The 16,448-nt window shown below is 44.1% G+C and overlaps 1 protein-coding gene across 1 annotated transcript in view; it reads left to right on the forward strand.

The window, feature by feature from the left end:
• Positions 1-16,448, forward strand: part of DNTTIP1 (deoxynucleotidyltransferase terminal interacting protein 1) — a 184,132-nt gene that overhangs the window by 92,899 nt on the left and 74,785 nt on the right. The window contains exons 10-11 of the mRNA XM_069651219.1: positions 11,440-11,500; positions 14,748-14,819. Coding sequence (XP_069507320.1) covers positions 11,440-11,500; positions 14,748-14,819 — 133 coding nt within the window. The remainder of the gene's footprint in view (positions 1-11,439; positions 11,501-14,747; positions 14,820-16,448) is intronic.

The following is a 16,448-nucleotide window of genomic DNA, read 5'->3' on the forward strand; positions in this document are numbered from 1 at the left end:
GTAAGGAATGGCATAGAGAGGGAGCTTCCAGCTGTAGGCTAGTTTTAGCCCATCTGCCGGGCAGATAAAGGCATGTTCCATTCCATTGTAGAACCACATGGGTCAGCTAGCCTAGAGCCCTCTATTGTCTTGAGGATTGTTGCATGTCCCAAATGACCACAGATTCCATCACCTTCTGTGGCGTGATGGAGTAAGGAGGCTGACATGGTGGTATCATTTTGGCTATAGACTTTTATTCAAATAAAAAAAGAACCTGCCTCTCCTTTCTAGAGGGGTTTTCCATATCTCAACACGGAATAACTTGGGTGCTCGTCAGGATGGAAGTCAAAAACCAATATACTGTCCAAACCAACTACTCTATCTCTAACACTAAGAAATAAACCAAAAAGGATTCAATTATTTCTTATCAAAGCCACCAAGAGAATGGCTCCCTTCTCCTGGTGAAAACAGTCCACCCTTAGGCTGACTTAACAGCAGTCTCTTGCAATAGGATCTGATTTACTAAATACGCTTCCACTAGGAGAATGACTCCCTTCTCTTGATCTATCCGGAGGAGTTGTAGAGACTGTTTTTTTGATAGTCCTTTGTACAAGGTTTTTTTGTCTTTTACTTCCTCCCAAGGATTTGTGAACAACAGATGTAAGACTTAATCATCTCTTCTTATTGCTGTCACTTTGTCAGGACTTTGTATAAATTGAGCATTGGTGCGATTACTCCCCGACAGTTCTTTAGGTATCCTTCACATGGGCTGGGTTTCTTACTGTGGGATGAGGGAGTTCACTCCTGAGGCACTCTTGAGATTTATGGTCTTTTCGTTTCACCACTGTGACGAGGGAGATCACTCCAGAGGAATACTTGATATGATATGATATGGCATTTGTAATGCCCCTATACACCAGTGTTTCAAGGCACAGACTCTTGGTTCTATGGGTATCACTGCTGTAAAGGAGGGTAATCACTCCTGAGGAATACTTGACTCTTGAGGCTCCCTGGACCCCAAAGGGCTTTCCCGAAACTCCCGTTACCTGAATTTTCACAGGGGAGCGCTACTGGTTCTTCCCTGTGTCTCAGGTCACTGTTGGTTGTGTACACATTCAGCTTTTATTCCTGCTTTCCTCCTCTTTGGTCTGTGCGGCTCCACAAAGACGTTGCAGCGGTCTGTGCATGTTTTATGGTCTACCTCGGAGAGGCCACGCCACCGCTGGATTTTTCCTGCTTCTGCAGCAAGTCGGATTTACTCTGGCTTGTGCGACTTCTTTCCGATTCTTCCTCTGAGACTGGCCGTCTATCGATGCTTGGGAAAGCATGGGTGTGATTTCCCAGGCCCTGCAGAATGGATGACCACTTCCCTCACTGCTCTTGCTCCTGAAAACCAATAGCCCTTCCTCTGTCTGTGCTTTATATTGCTGGGACCGCCCCAGCGTAGCGTCAATGTGTGCTGTCAATGCCCCTGAAGTAAACTTCATGCGTTCTAGTGCTGACCTCATCACAGTTCTTTGGTAATCCCTTCTACTGTTGTTCTGTATGTTTCTTTGGTTCGTCTTTCTCTTTACGGAGGTATTTCACAAGAGTTTACGGAGGTATTTCACAAGACGTAAACGGAAACACTTTATTTAATTTTAACCCGGTTCACCATGCGAAGGGTGAAAATAGATTTCTGAATCTTTATCTGTATGTTCCTCAGCGCTGCTACTGCATGCTGAGCTGTGCATCAAGTGGGTTAACCATATAGTAGCCACTGTTCCATTGCATCCGGTATTGGGTGGGATCAGAATCAAATCCTATGGAGAACAGTTAAAGAAGCTATTTAGAGTGCAATTGATTTTGAAAGCCTCGTACTGGCAATAAGATAGTCTGTGGTCCGGTATCAGAAGAATCAAAATAGTTATGTGCAATGATTTGTCCGGGCCTAGAGCAAAGAATTGGTATGTTAGTTGTCATTGCTCCAAAGCCAATTTTTCACATTACATCTGAATTTGGAGTAGGGTAGATTAGCTCTCGTTGCAGGAGGGAGTGCATTCTAGACACGGGCAGCTCTAACAGGGAAGCTTGCTCTACCCGCTTTACTTAGTCTAAATCTGGGAGTTTCAAGTAGGGGGTGATTGGAGGCTCTAGTGTGGTGAGTAGAGGATTTTCTGGTCAGTTTAGCTGAGATGTTGGGGGCGCAGTGTTGTTCAGTCCTTTGTGTGCAATTTCTGTAGACTACCGGAGGGACTGAAAATAATTTTTACAGAGCCGAGTTTTGTGGTAAACATTGGGGCGCAGACGTAAAGTTGTACAGAACATTTGGATCTGAATGCACATTTCTTCTACAGATTGTGTGAGAATTGTCAATAGAGATTAAACAGTTTGAAATGGGCGTAGACTCTACTGTATTGTATTATGTGAATGTCATATCTGGATGTGAGTCTTAGATATTGTTTTTATTTTGGTTTTAACTCGGATATATATACTTTTTCACTGTGATTAATTGTGAATTATTTGATGAATATGGTGGTCAAAATGGTTTATTTTTGCTTTTGGACATATTATATTTTATGAGATGTTAGGTTTTACTGGTATATAAAACTATCTTCAGTATACACTCTGCCGCACTAAATCACCTCTGGCACGAGTGAAGGCTGTGGGACACATGAAGATGTTTTTTGTGGTTGCTTACAGGGGATACTGTAGGGCACACCAGTGGTTCTTTCTTCTTTTTATTAACACTTCTTGTTTCACAGTCCACATTGGAGTGCAGTGTTGGTGGAGGCCCCTTGACGAATAGAGCACAGATGGACCTAGCACACATGCATAGGACAGGCCTTTAAAAGGAATGAGCATACTATTTTGAACAGCAGTCCCTCTATGAAAACCAGGTCCCCTCAGTTCTCCCCTAACATTTGGTGGGCTAAAACTTATAAAGCAGACAGAGGGCTGCATCATTTTGCACAGTCCCGAAGGTATGGCTGGGGGTGGTGACAGGCATTTGAGTAATTTACCTGAGGTAGGAAAGATATGTCCCCCTGCTGTGATACAACAATGTAGGCAAGTCGGGTAATGATTTTTTAAAAAATTAAATAGAGGATAGGTTCTGTTTTCTGCTGATTCAGTTTATAGCATAACAAACCAGTAACGTATTGCAGTTGGAACACATTTTAGGGTGCATATTTCTTCTTCTGAAGCTGCTCATGAGGCTACCCATACAGACTCTGAACCAGAACTGTTCCAATCTGACTTTCTCATTATGATCTCCAGATGGGGGTCCCCTTACTCAACTTGGGTAGTTTGTTCCATTCTGTAAGGCTCCCATGCTGAGCTAGCCCATCCAGGACTGGAAGTGCAACCTGCCCTACTTGTGACATCACTACTCACCTCTGCAATCTCCCGTCCCGGAGAGTGGGGAGTGAAACTCTCCAAGTGGACTACCTCTGTGGATCCTTTCATTCGCATGGAGGTCTCTTTTGTGTCCTTGCTGCTTACAGTGCTCCGTCTGCCGGCCTCCTACTTACCTCCACAATTTTACATTGGCCCATTTATTCCCCTGGGCCTATAGATTTAACATTGGGATTTGTAGGTAATTGTGTTTCTGAGGCCTGTTAGCCTTGCTAAATGTCTAACAAGATGTTAGAGACTTTTGTTAACATGTCATGGGCCTGTCAGACCACTTTCTCTATTTTGAGCATATTCTGAATACTGTTACTTCCCTGTATATTTTGTAGTTCGTTCCTATGCCCAAATTTATAATAAAGACTTTCCTTTTACACATCTATTGTGTTTGCAATCCCTTGCTGTGTAATGACAAAAGGTACCAAACCAGCTCATGTCTTCTGTAGCGTTCCCTTGACTGCTCTGGTTGTTACCAATTAGAAAGACAGGAAAACACCCTGTAAACCAAGTAGCTAGAAATATCTGGGCCCTAGAAATATAACTAAATTAAATGTCCCTAACAATGCACAACACCTGCAGGCCTCACTAATGGAGGGAGGAGGTGGAAACATTCAGCCGGGGCCAATCACAATGTGCAAAGCTAATGGGGGAAATGGCTTAGCCAGTAAGAGCCCTCAGTATGTCAATCACTCTATCAGCATCTGTATAAAACGATGTCGATGCCCTCATAGGGGCTAGTTGATAGTAAGGTGTTCCTGGAAAATATTCTATATTGATGTAAGGTAAAAAGGGAGAGCCAGGAGAGGAGCATCTATATCGGTCAAGCTGAGAAGGCCAAAGTTGGTGAAAGCTTAGGAACCAGGATAGAAGGACCTGTGTTTGCAAGGCCATCGGGATCAGCAAGAGACATGAAATGTCAAAGGGAGTTTAATAAGCAAGTGGAGCTGAGTTAAGAGAACAGGGTATGTTGAAAGGCCTGCTGCGAACCTGATCCCAAAGGCTGGCAAGGGCCACACTCTTGATCCCTGAAGCAGTGACAGTACAGCTAGCTGGGAAGTTTAGCCTGGCTGTGTTCAGAGTAGCAAGGCACCAGCCCCAAATAAATAAAATGTTTACACTTGACAGCACTGGCTAGGGGGGAATAAACCCTACCTGAAATTACGCAGTACCAGGAATAATACCTATCGCCCTAATTCACCAGAGGAATCCCTAAGGCACGATTGGTCCCACACAAGGATTTGCCCCAGTAGCTGTTGGGATGATAGTGCCTTGTGATAAGTTGAGGACAAAGACAAGAGATCAAGATCACAAAGTAACACGTAGGGTAAGAGAAGTTCCGTACATGGTTTGCCTGCTAGCTGTTGGGAAGCTGTCGACTCATCCTACCATCCAGGATCAAGACATTGCCACGGGTGTGGCCAATGTATGTGGGTATGTATGGATTTATAAGCGCAAACCTTACTGGGAAGCAGTGGAGAACTGTTCACAGGGGTCACTCTGGGAAACACCCAGGAGATTAAGACAATACAAAGACCACAACCAGAAGAAGGCCACCGCCACAACGAGGAAGACTTCATTGTGAACAGAAATGTGCTAGGAACCTCTAAAAACCCTGAGGCTGTGACACTGAACTCTGTCTTGGGCCGACAATGAATAGTTTTAATAGTAAAGACTTGGACGCCTATCACAGCTTTTTAGTTGATTCTCCTTTCTTCCACTGTTTAGCTTAATTTCCCTCATTTGGGGTTACATACTCATCCTGTAGGCTATCCTCCAATCCCGTATGGAAACTGGTCAGGGTGGAGCCTCTTAATGGATGGATTGCTCTTTGGAGAGGGAACTTTGGAGAAAAACCCAAGATGGAGACCGATCAGGCCCATTTTATTTGGTTGTTACCAATTAGAAAGACAGGAAAACACCCTGTAAACCAAGCAGCTAGAAATATCTGGGCCCTAGAAATATGGCTTTGTGTTCTATCTTCCTTTTATTGAACTGCAGAATGCACCTACATTTGCCTGTGTGTTTGATTCTCCCTATTCAAGACGAGCCCTGCTTGCAGCAAGCAAACCACAAAAGTGTCCATAGGGTCCTTGATACTGGCCTGTATTATCATACACTGCAAGGTATTTTGCAGCTCTTTAGGACATTTTTACGCACATGCAATTAGTATTAATAGTGTCTATTTGAGTCTGCTTAACTTGAATATTTCAAGAATTCCAACACAGTTTACTTGCCACAAGGGCTTTTAAGTTATTATTTGGCAGAAGTGAGGTTCAGATATTCTTTCTGGGGTTGTCAAAATCTCTCTATATATATATAAAAATGCTTGGGTATGTACCTGCACTTTTGGAAACCTACTGTCTGCACTTACCCTTGCACCTGCCATCTGCTGGCTGCACTTGTTATTGTTTTGATCCCGTGTACAGCACTGCCCCCTCCCCTTTCCTCTGGCACTTTTCCCCTCCCCTCACCTCTACACTTGCGCGATCTCAATGTCACTTGGCCTAGTAAGATCGTTGATTCTGTCCTCCCTCTGTTCCCCCTTCCTTGCCTCGTTGCACCTTGAAACACTTCGTTATAGGCGCATTACAAATGCCATATCATATCATATATTTCCGTACACGGCTGATGAAATTTATCAGTGTTAGGTTGCCCTCTGCTGTCCAAATGGCAAAGTGCACCTCTGTGTGCCCTTCCAATTTAACAGCTATCATTTTGACAAACAGAATGAGCACGGTTCTTCAAGGTCAACTTCACCTTCCACTATAGCAAACATTCAGAATAATTTCAAATTACTTCTTTCCAACCCCACTTCTCTTCACACAGCGCACAGCGGTTCATTACCGGCTCAATGGTTCAGTCTCTAAAGTGAGAAACGCTGTAGGACGAACACCTCCTCACAAGCTAAAACTGAAAGTAGGTGCTGCAATTATGCTACTAAGCAATCTTATGCCGTCACAGGGACTCTGCAATGGAACAATTTTGATCATTACACATCTACAAAGAGACATCATACAGGCCTGTGTAATTGATGGACCTTAGATACTGTTCTCAACTCATTCCATCTGATACAAATATGCATTTTAATACAAAAGAAGACAGTTACTTATATGTTTATCCTTTTTTAATGACCATTAATCAAGTCATAGGGACCTACGCCCCTTCCTGGAAGCAATCGGTGGTAATTCTGATTTTTAAAACGGGGGACAGAAGTGCCACAATGAATTACCAACTGATTTTGACCTTTAAGATATGCTAGAATGGTGTATGTTGCGCTGGAATGGCTAGGGATGATAATATTGCAGACCAATACGTTTCCTGTCATGGACCAGCATAGCATATTAAGGGTATGGGGTATTCGCTATAAGGTAAACTGGTGGTGGTGTCTAAGAAACATCTAAGCAGACGGTGTAGGGAAAGGATAATTTATAGCGTGTCAGGGTTTCCTATCTAATAGGGATACTGGTCTCCCTTTGGTTCTCAGTTCTAAATACAGTCTCAGGGATATATTTGAAGTTCCCAGGTTACTTCATGATACATGGCTTTTCCACTATGCAGCTTATGATATAGTGCCTTGCTTGCTCTGCTATATGCTTAGGGATATATGGCTTTGCTCACTCTCTCGGCCAACGCCAGACATTCTTACCCTCTGAGTTGCCCCCTTGGGTAACTCCACCTCTCATTTCTCCTTGACCTTTCTTCAGTTCTTCTTGGCTTATCCAGTCTTTCAGACATTTTAGGTCTTTTGTCTTTCAGCAGCCCTGGGCCGCTGAACTCCCCTGGGCATCTCAGCCCTTCTGGGCCACTCTGCTTCCAGAGTCCTGCTCCTCCTGCTCCTTGCTGTAGCCTTTGTGTTCTGCCTCTGCTGGTTTCTATCAACTGCCACAGTTGCTCTAGTTTTCTCAAACCTTTTTATCGAGATCTGTGTGATCATGGTTGTCTAACACGATTTGCGTTAATTGATCCTTGAGCTTTGTTTGAGTCCTTCCAATGAGTTTGCCGGTTTAGACTAGTGATCTGTCTCGGCTGTACAGTCTACGTTGTCCACAAAAGTTTCAAATGGCCCAGTGTACTTTTTAGAAAATTGGGCTGTATTAGGCCCTATATCTAAGGCCAAAATATATCAATCTATTGTGGTTCACAGAATGTTTCCTCAGAGTAAACTTGATTCTCGAAGAGGTGGTATGGCTGAGAACGAACTGTAACTTTTCAGGAGGTGAAAGATGCTTTCAAAGTAAAACACCTCTTATAAACCCACAGTAAAGGAAGATCCACACAATTTATTTGTAAATCTATATTCTTTATTCTTAAATTGTACAAAGTAATAACTATAGATATTACAAGTAAGCGTAACGTTTCGAAATTATAGAGCCAAAGAAACCATGACCACACATGGCCATAAAATTGTTGGAGTAATCCACAAAAGACCATCTGGACTTTTAGTGAGACTCCAGACCCCTACATGTCCAATAACAAACACCCCCTACCCCAACCCCAATATTACTTAAAAGCCCATTAGAGGTCAGTGGCCTCATGCATGCAATTGGATGTTAGTTCAAGGTCTGCACATTGGGGCCTCACCGAATGGAGAAAGCCAAAAAAAAAAACCCTTGACGATAATGATGGGACTCAATGAAGATCCTTAATCTGAAGATCACTTACCAGCACACTGATCTGAAGATTGGATTGCAGTTAGGATCTTTGATGGCTTAGCTGGAGTGCTTGTGCTTCCCTTCTGGATGGACATGGTCAACAACTAAAGACCTTAAACTCCATAGAGCTAAACAAATAATTGGGTGAGTGTTTGAAAATTGCAGGGGTGGGGGGGGGAGAATTCTGATAAAAGCAGCCCAGAGCAGCACGGTCTCTGAGATTAAAGAGTGGTTTCTGTGAAGGCATCATGAAGCAAGACACAGACAAGAGACTTATGTTTCAAACTAAAGCACTTTATTAAATCAAATGTAAGGATGGTTGAAAGTCTATCTTGCCCTATGCTAAGGTGGGATTTCACTGTCGGGATAAAACTAAGGGAAGGTCTGAGTCAAATTGTTCCACTTGTAAGTCTGTCTGTGTCTACAACCTATAATTACCCTCACCATTTAGACTAACAATATGTAGGGATGTTAATAACCAAAGAAGCAAAATTCAATGCAAAGTTCAGTACTTTTTCTAGTTCTTGTCTTTCTTTCCCCAAGTATAATATAGTCGCACAAAAGTCTCAAGATCACCTCTTTCGAGCTCCAAGCAACATATTTCGAGATAATCCTCTGGGTACCCTTTCCCCAAGTCTCATGCAACACAATTCCAGAAAAAAAGGGGAGGGTTTTGAGGCCTTGCTCTCAAGACAGCATAGCCAGGTTTTTCAGTCTCGGGGCTCCCCTTCCCGAAGACTTCAACTTCACCTTGTGTACTTGTTGCATGTAGTTCGTTTTATCAGTTAGTTTTCCCCAATATGCTGGGTCTTCAGTATTCCGGGTTCACTGGTCTAGGCGCAGCTGTCATACAACATGGTCCATCCTCTACAGGTCACGCAACCAAGATCCTGAGACTCTTCAACCCCTTGCCAGTTCCTTGGCACATGCTCCTCTGTACCAAGGGTTTCCTTGGTGTATGTTCCTCTGCCCCACAGTTTTCCTTGGCACGTACCCCTGTGCAACAAGGTATTTGTGCACCAAGGTATTTCTGCTAAATGTCTTTAGGTGGTCCACCTGGCCTCATATACAATGTCCCACTCTTTTTGGCTGTCCCTTTGTCAGCCTCTGGGGTTGTACTTCAATATTCCTATTGGGCTTCACATGGAAATTGCATAATGGTTTTAATATGCTTTGAAGATGAATTGTTCTCAATTCAATAATCATTTGTTTTGCTTAAGGTTTAAGTTTCATTCTGGAAAGAAGAACACTCTTGTGTATTCGAATTACAGTCTGGTACTTGAAGTTCAAATATAAGTTTGAAATTAACTCTTGTAAGTCAAATATAAGTTTGCTTTCCATTCAGTATTCAAAAGGCACTTGGATTGTAAAATGTATATTTACTTTTAGTTCTGTATTAAAAATGCACTTTTGTAATTGAATATGAATTTGCTTTCTGTTCGGTATTAAAGGCACTTTTGTTGTTAAATGTAGGTTTGCTTTCAGCTCAGTATTCAAAATACATGGACTGGCACTTGCCTACAGTCTGTTTTGGAGCTCCATGGGGTTTGCGTGCCCTCCTGACACTCGCCAGCGTTCTGCTCCTTTTCCTGGCAGCTTTTGCTGTTTCCGCTCCGCTTCTGGAGCCGGGAAACGCTGCCATTGCAAGCCCGGCTCACCTGCCAGATTCTTCTTGCTCTGCTTCTCCTTCTGGTTTGCAGTGGATGCAGATAGCGTCCTCTGTACTTCTAGACTGCTGCCGGCGTCCTGGTTTCACGTCAACTCCCACCACAGCCGCTCCCTCAAAGAGCGGGTACCCTGCTGGTCTCTGCCATGCTGGCCTCCCTGATTCTCTGCAGCTTCTCCAGGTTCCCTGTTGGGTGTTCCCAGTCCCTCAATGTATGTACCTGCAGCCTTCCAACAGGCTGCACGTGTGCCTGGTCAATTAGATATGCCTGACCATAGTTAAGAAACGTGCCTGACCTTCCTCCTTTCAGTACATAAATGGTGAAAATGTGTGGTGTTTATTCCTCTTAGTACTGTGAGGAGGAAGAGGAGACTATCATATGTGATATAAGGGAAAGTGAGGGAAACGGGCTTAGAATAGCCCACAAAGGTCGGGTTAGGGTCAGGTTGTTTGTTGGTAGGAAAGGGGGGGAATACAGTGTCTCTCCAAGGGTACCCCACTCCCAGTCCCCAAAAGCCCTACACCCAGGTGATTCTCCCTCGCTTGCCCACTCCTAGGGTCAGTATCCAAGAGTGATGTCCTTTCCCTGGCCACCTGCGCAGACTATCCATGGGGAATAGGAGTGGGAATACCCTCAGGTTCCCCAGAATCCTCCTTTGGTAACCCCTGAGAAGTTGCAGTTATTTCCTGGATTGGCAAGATCAGCAACAAGTGACTCTGCAACCAGAAAGATAGCCCAGCGACCCCAGTGAAGAAGAGAAGCTTTAGAAATTGTGTTGGCATCTCACAGTCAAATAGCTGGTAGAGCGTTGTCCACCCAACCACAGAAGGGAAGCAAACGACAGTTGCCTGCTTCTGGATTACTATAGAACTAGAGACTTCATTTTGGAGTCTCCAGAAAGTAAAAAGCTTTTTTCCAAGACACTATATATACCTCTCATGCAGCCATTGTATTAAGGAACACTTCATCAAACCACAACTGTCTGGGCAATGTTTCTTGCGAAGGCAGACAAGTGGGCACCTTTGCAGGAGCCCCTCCTTTCTGGGACATGAAGGTTCCAAAAGAGGCAGTTGCTTGAGAATTACATCCCCAATGAGATCTGGATGGGACGCATTGGCAAATGAGTATTGGCAGTGCCAACAGTTTTGGCTTTTGTGTAGACCTGTGAAAGGCACTTGCCAGGCACTGCCGCAGTGGTATTAACTGGCTAGCGATGGTAGCAGGTGTAAAAAGGTGAGAGTAAATGGACATCTAATAGCAGAGTCTAGAGAAATGCCTTATACACAAGCCACAACTGTTGGCTTTGCCAATGCTTGGGTAATAAAATCATTCTAGGACAAAAATGGGCTGCCTGAGAGTCACTTCGGGCACTGGGCACCTTATTGGCATCCCAATACCATATACATATATAAATGTAACTTCCAGATGAAATGCACCCTATAACCTTTTGTTCCTTAAATGTGACATATTTTAAATGGCTTCTACATGTGTCCTAGTGCACCCTTGTATACATCTGCAAATGCTCAGAGTTTATGTGACAAAGGTGGGTTTGCATTGCGCCAGTTGGCCTGGGGAGTGAAACTTAGCTTTTGGTAGCTGTTGACATCAAGCTAACTCGGCTCTTCTAGGCTACAATCATGAGCTAAGAAGCTCTCAGCAATTTTGAACCCTGCACATGTTTCCTTTTCCTTTGTAGTACTGTGCGTCCATTTGTTAATTGAAAGGCCTTCTATTGTCTGCTTCTTTTCTAGAGCTCTTGGAATGGGAGGGACTAGAGGACGAATCTACATTAAGCACCCTGAGCTGTTCAAGGTAATTATGTGGTACTTAGTGTGTTTTTGGAGTTGTGCTGTATAGTGATTCTTTGGAGATAGTTCATTTGTAGCAGCTATTTGTTGATGGTGGATGTCTTTGGATTGTGCTACAACAGGGGCTGCTTGCTGTAAATCTAATCTAAACTGTGTGTCTGCTCTGATGATTTAGTTAACGCTGGTTTGGGCCTATAGTAGATAGTCTGAAGGTAATTGTCACTGAGAACTATGTACTCTTAGTAGGTTTTATTTTTTGCTGTATTAGTTTGTGCATGACATGTGTGAGAAACCTGAAGGTTTTCTCATTTAATACCTGGGGATCCTTGATCCAGTGGTAAGGGAAGGGCCATCACTCTTGGATATCAATCCTGGGGGGTAAGGGGAACAAGCAAGGGAGGATCACCTGGATGAAGGATTCTTGGGGAGTGTTAGAGGGAAGACCTCAGATGAGACATGGTATTTTCCAAAAGTAGAAGAAGCAAATAATATATCTGAAGTCTCTATGGGATATTCCAAAGCCCAATCTTGGAAATCTGAAAAAACATTAAAACCCTATACTGAAAGGAAAGTTCCAAACAAAGGGAGACATTTAAATTAAAGTCTAAAAGTATTTTCTAACAATCCATCCTCCTGTTCCTCTGACATTAAGAGTTGTTGTGATGCCCAATCCTCTCATTCATTATCATTATTACCGAAAAAGAGCAAGACAACGAATAAAAGAGAAATGCCATTTTCCTGTTACGCTAAATTCTTTAAAAAAACATAAGACCACACCACAAAACTATTATCCCCACTGTTCTAGCAATTACATATGACACCTCTAATATCCTTTGAGGATACTACAACTCCCATCTTCCCTATGACAGTCCTAATACTAATTCCCCCCCTTTCAAATATCAAATAACCCTCTACCTGACATCCCCTCAGCTTACTGTCAGCCAGACCCATGGTTTCTGGTTTCCCCAGAACCCTCAATGCTTCTCCCATCGTGATAACAGTACGACGGAACACCTATACTCAAAAGGACTTTTCTCTTTCTATGAATGTCCCTCTAACGAGGACAGCTGAAATCAGGCACTTAGCTACTATCACAAACACCTGAATCCAATTGAGAACAGAACTAAGTATAAAAGTTGGAACCCAGATTCACAAAGGGAGCACGGAAAGCCAGGAAGGCAAAGGCGAGGTTTGAAAAGGAGATCAGGCGACAGCTCAGCAGAGGCTATTGAGAACCAGGCTTGACAGAACGGGATGCCGAGACGCTACTAGGCTGTCGATTGAAGCAGGAGAAAGCATGGCGAGGAAGCCGTGTCTCCAAGATGATGAAATGTTGTAATGTAAAATACTAAAGAGTTGACAGTAACGAGTAAAAGAAGGTGTAAGCTCTGGTGAGGAAAGCCAGAAAGATCCACCTAGGAACATTATTAAGGTTATGCTAGGAAGCATTGAATCGGGCAAAGGAAGCCTGAAAGGGAGCATTGTTAAAATAGAACTTTGTTATATTAGAGAGCATTGAATCAGGCAAGGGAAGCCTGAGAGAAGTACATGAACTGTACCGAATAAGAAAACTATTGAACTGCCTTTTTGTGAACTGTTTGGAACGAATTGAGATCCTGAGTGATTTAAGATTGGGGGAGGGGGTTGAAAGGAAACTCCATGACCATCCGGATATTCTTTTGAGACACTTCTATATTTTATCCAATACCCTACACATTGTTAAGTTATAATGTGAGGGCAAGCATGGGTTTGACACAGACCGATTCTTTACTTTTGACAGACATTGGACTAGTCTTCTTTATTTTAATGGTCGAGACTACTCCCGTTTAGAAATAGGGCAAATTAGGCATTCTTAAAATCCCATTTTTACAATAAAGGTTTTCGAAACCTGTATCCTTTGTCTGTGTTTACCTCTGAGCACCATGCCTTTCTTACACATGTAATCGTGACATGCTACTATGTTTAGCGCTTTGGGCATGGGTTGCTCAATTGGGGTGTCTTTGCAGCAGGTTCCTGAATATCTGTGATGGGCTCCTTTGAGTTATGCATTTGTAGCAGGGGTTAGGTTAAGGATGGGTTGTTCAAGACACTGTTTTTGGGCACAGTTTATCTGTTATAGGTGACGTAAGCAAAACAAAAAGGTGATGTCTGGAATGTTTTGAATTGATCATAACCACAGGCACAGCACTAGGCAACCCTCCAGACCATCGTTTTTCAGCCTGCCAAGCCATTGAAGAAAGGGAAAGACCATATGCAAATCAGTCTTGATCCCACCGTGAAAGAGGCAGTCAAACCCGAACTGCTAAGACATCCCTTCTGCACCACACCACGAGTATGCCGAGACATGTTTTGGCCTTGTTGGGCGTCATCAGGGAGGAGTAGCTTGGGTCTGTGGGCTCGGCAGACTCGGGACCCATGTATGGGCATACCCTTCCCACTCTGGGTGACTTAAGCAAAACAAAAAGGTGATGGCTGGAATGGGGTGATCAGAAACAAGATCAAGACTAAAACTTTGGGAACTAAAGTTTTATGAAGGGAACTAATAAAGGATGGGCCAACATAACAAAATGTGAAAGGATTAGTGATTCTCAGCTCAAGACTTTAGGTTCCAGCGCTGTCTTAAGTATCTCAGAATGCAGGTTCAGGCATAATGTTTGCCGTTATTTTCCTCCCTCGGAAAGGCCTTCTTGGCAGACTTAAATTAGACTGACCTTTTGCTTTACCTGTGCAGAGTTATCAGTGATGAATAACCATGAATTGTCTTTTCAGTCTTTTCAGCAGCTATTTGTTGTCGCGGTGTATCTTGGATAGGTTTGTGCAGGCTTACCATTGATTGGCTGCTCTGGATTATGTGTTGCCATTTTGTGAAAGGGTATGTGATGGATTTATCATATGTGTAATACATTGTTTTCTGGCATGGGCTACCCATGATAAATGTTTACAAAGGAGGTAGTGGTGTAATCTGGATTCTCCACCAACAACTATTTAGTGTGGTTATTTTGTTTTTCACAGCACGTGTTTAATATGAATAAATGTCCCGCAGTGAGAGTTCTCTTATTTGTGATGTTGCAGAACCTGCATGTGCTTACAGTAGAAGTTTAACGGTGATCAATGGCTTTGAACCTTTGAAGTGGAAGTTCATTGTGATTGAGTTCTGGGGTAATGTCTGGAGAAGATATATTTGCAATTTTCTTCGCCGTCTACTTGCTGTGACTTGTGATAGACAATTCTATGGTATTTTCTGTTTCCAGTATGCTGCAGACCCTCAGGATAAGCATTGGTTGGCAGAAAATCAGCACATGAGAGCCACTGGAGGGAAAATGGTAAGCAAAACCAAGTGCCTTGTGAAAAATGATGGTGAATTTCCAAATAATCACACTGACGACTGCGTGCTATTAACTAGGCCTGGGAGAATAGCTTGGGTTCAACACATTTGTCTTGAAAGCAAGACAACATGAAGTATCACAGATTCAAATCCTAGTCCCTCACTTCGAGGCGGTTCTCTGGCATGAAGAGCGATACAAAAGCTTGATTTTATTTTAATCTGCTTAGAATCACATGCTGTGCATGCATAGGTCCGACATCCAGTGGTCACTGCGGAGTATTGCATTTTGTTTTTCGTAGTCGAAAAGGGGACGTCTGCAGGCGTGTCTGTAACACTATCCCTATAGTGACGTGCGTTGTACCCACAATCCCTCACGCGTCGAGGTCCCTCAGATTGTTTTTTTCCTGCCCAGTTTATGGTCGCCTTACGCGGAGCTCCTAGAGAGACATTGCAAAACACTTACTACGGACCTCGGTCCTTAATTTATACTTATTGTTAAAGATCCCTCCCCTCGACGTTAGCTGTGAAGCTGTTTCTCCGCCGAGCAAGTTTTCGACGGAGGAGATCCTTCGGCGCTGCCGAACACGTGGCCAGGCCTCGCCGGCCAACATACAGTAGGGAGAGTGGGTGTTCGAACTTTTATCTTCTCGTCGAGAATGTCTTTCTTTCTCCCCTATCTTTCCCTTGGGGTTGTTATCACCAGTTTTTATTGCCTCAGCTATGGAGAAGACACCTTTTAAGTTTTGCCCACGCTGTAGGGGCAAATACACTTGGAAGGACAAACGCAAGCTCTGTAATCGTTGCTTGCCCCTCGATCATAAAGAGGACAGCTGTGCGGCCTGTAAGCTCTTGAAACCAAGAACTCTTAAAGAACGGAAAGTTAGAGGTGGGCGGACTACGCTATGCCGAAGTCAGTTTCCTCACCCGCCGCCGCTGTTACAGAAAATGACGAGGAGGGTGATAACTCGATGTCCGTTACGGAAGTCATTAACCCCCAGAAGGAGCGCTCGCGCTCCTCGACGTCCGTCCCCGGCCCCGACGGGCTCGGCTCACGCCCTGCTTATGGGGATGAACACCCCGGCGACAAGGACGCACATAGACCCCATAGGCCTAAGCACACAACCCACGGCTCTTCTTCGTCGAAGACGAAGGATCCATCAGCGCCGAAGGGGACGCAGGGCACTCCGGCGTCTACCTTAGACCGTAAGGGTCTCAAGCCCCACCCGCAAACGCAGCCGCGACCAGCGATTGGGCTTTCATCGAACACAGGCGCTACCTCAAAATCATCTGACGTAACGCTCCATAGAGCGGCCGTCGAGGAACAACGCGTAACGCAGGCAACGTCGACACCAGAGCCCTCTACTGACGAACTAGTTGTCGAGAGCCTGACGAGAATTGTTTCTGAAGACAAGCGTAAGCAGACGACGAAACAAACGTCGAATACCGCACAAAAAGCTATGGAAACGCCGAAAAAGCGCAAAAGTAGCCAGGAACTGCCCCCTTCATCTAAGGACACTTCTGAACTACCGGAGGACTTTTCAGTGGGCGACGGAAACATTTCTTCGACGTTGTGGGAGCGTTCCAAGCGTTTTGAAGGTGAAGACACTGATTTCCCCCCTCTAGACTA

This window comes from Ambystoma mexicanum, chromosome 3p, assembly GCF_040938575.1.
Source record: "Ambystoma mexicanum isolate Mex_15411 chromosome 3p, UKY_AmexF1_1, whole genome shotgun sequence".
In the NCBI taxonomy this organism is placed as follows: domain Eukaryota; kingdom Metazoa; phylum Chordata; class Amphibia; order Caudata; family Ambystomatidae; genus Ambystoma; species Ambystoma mexicanum.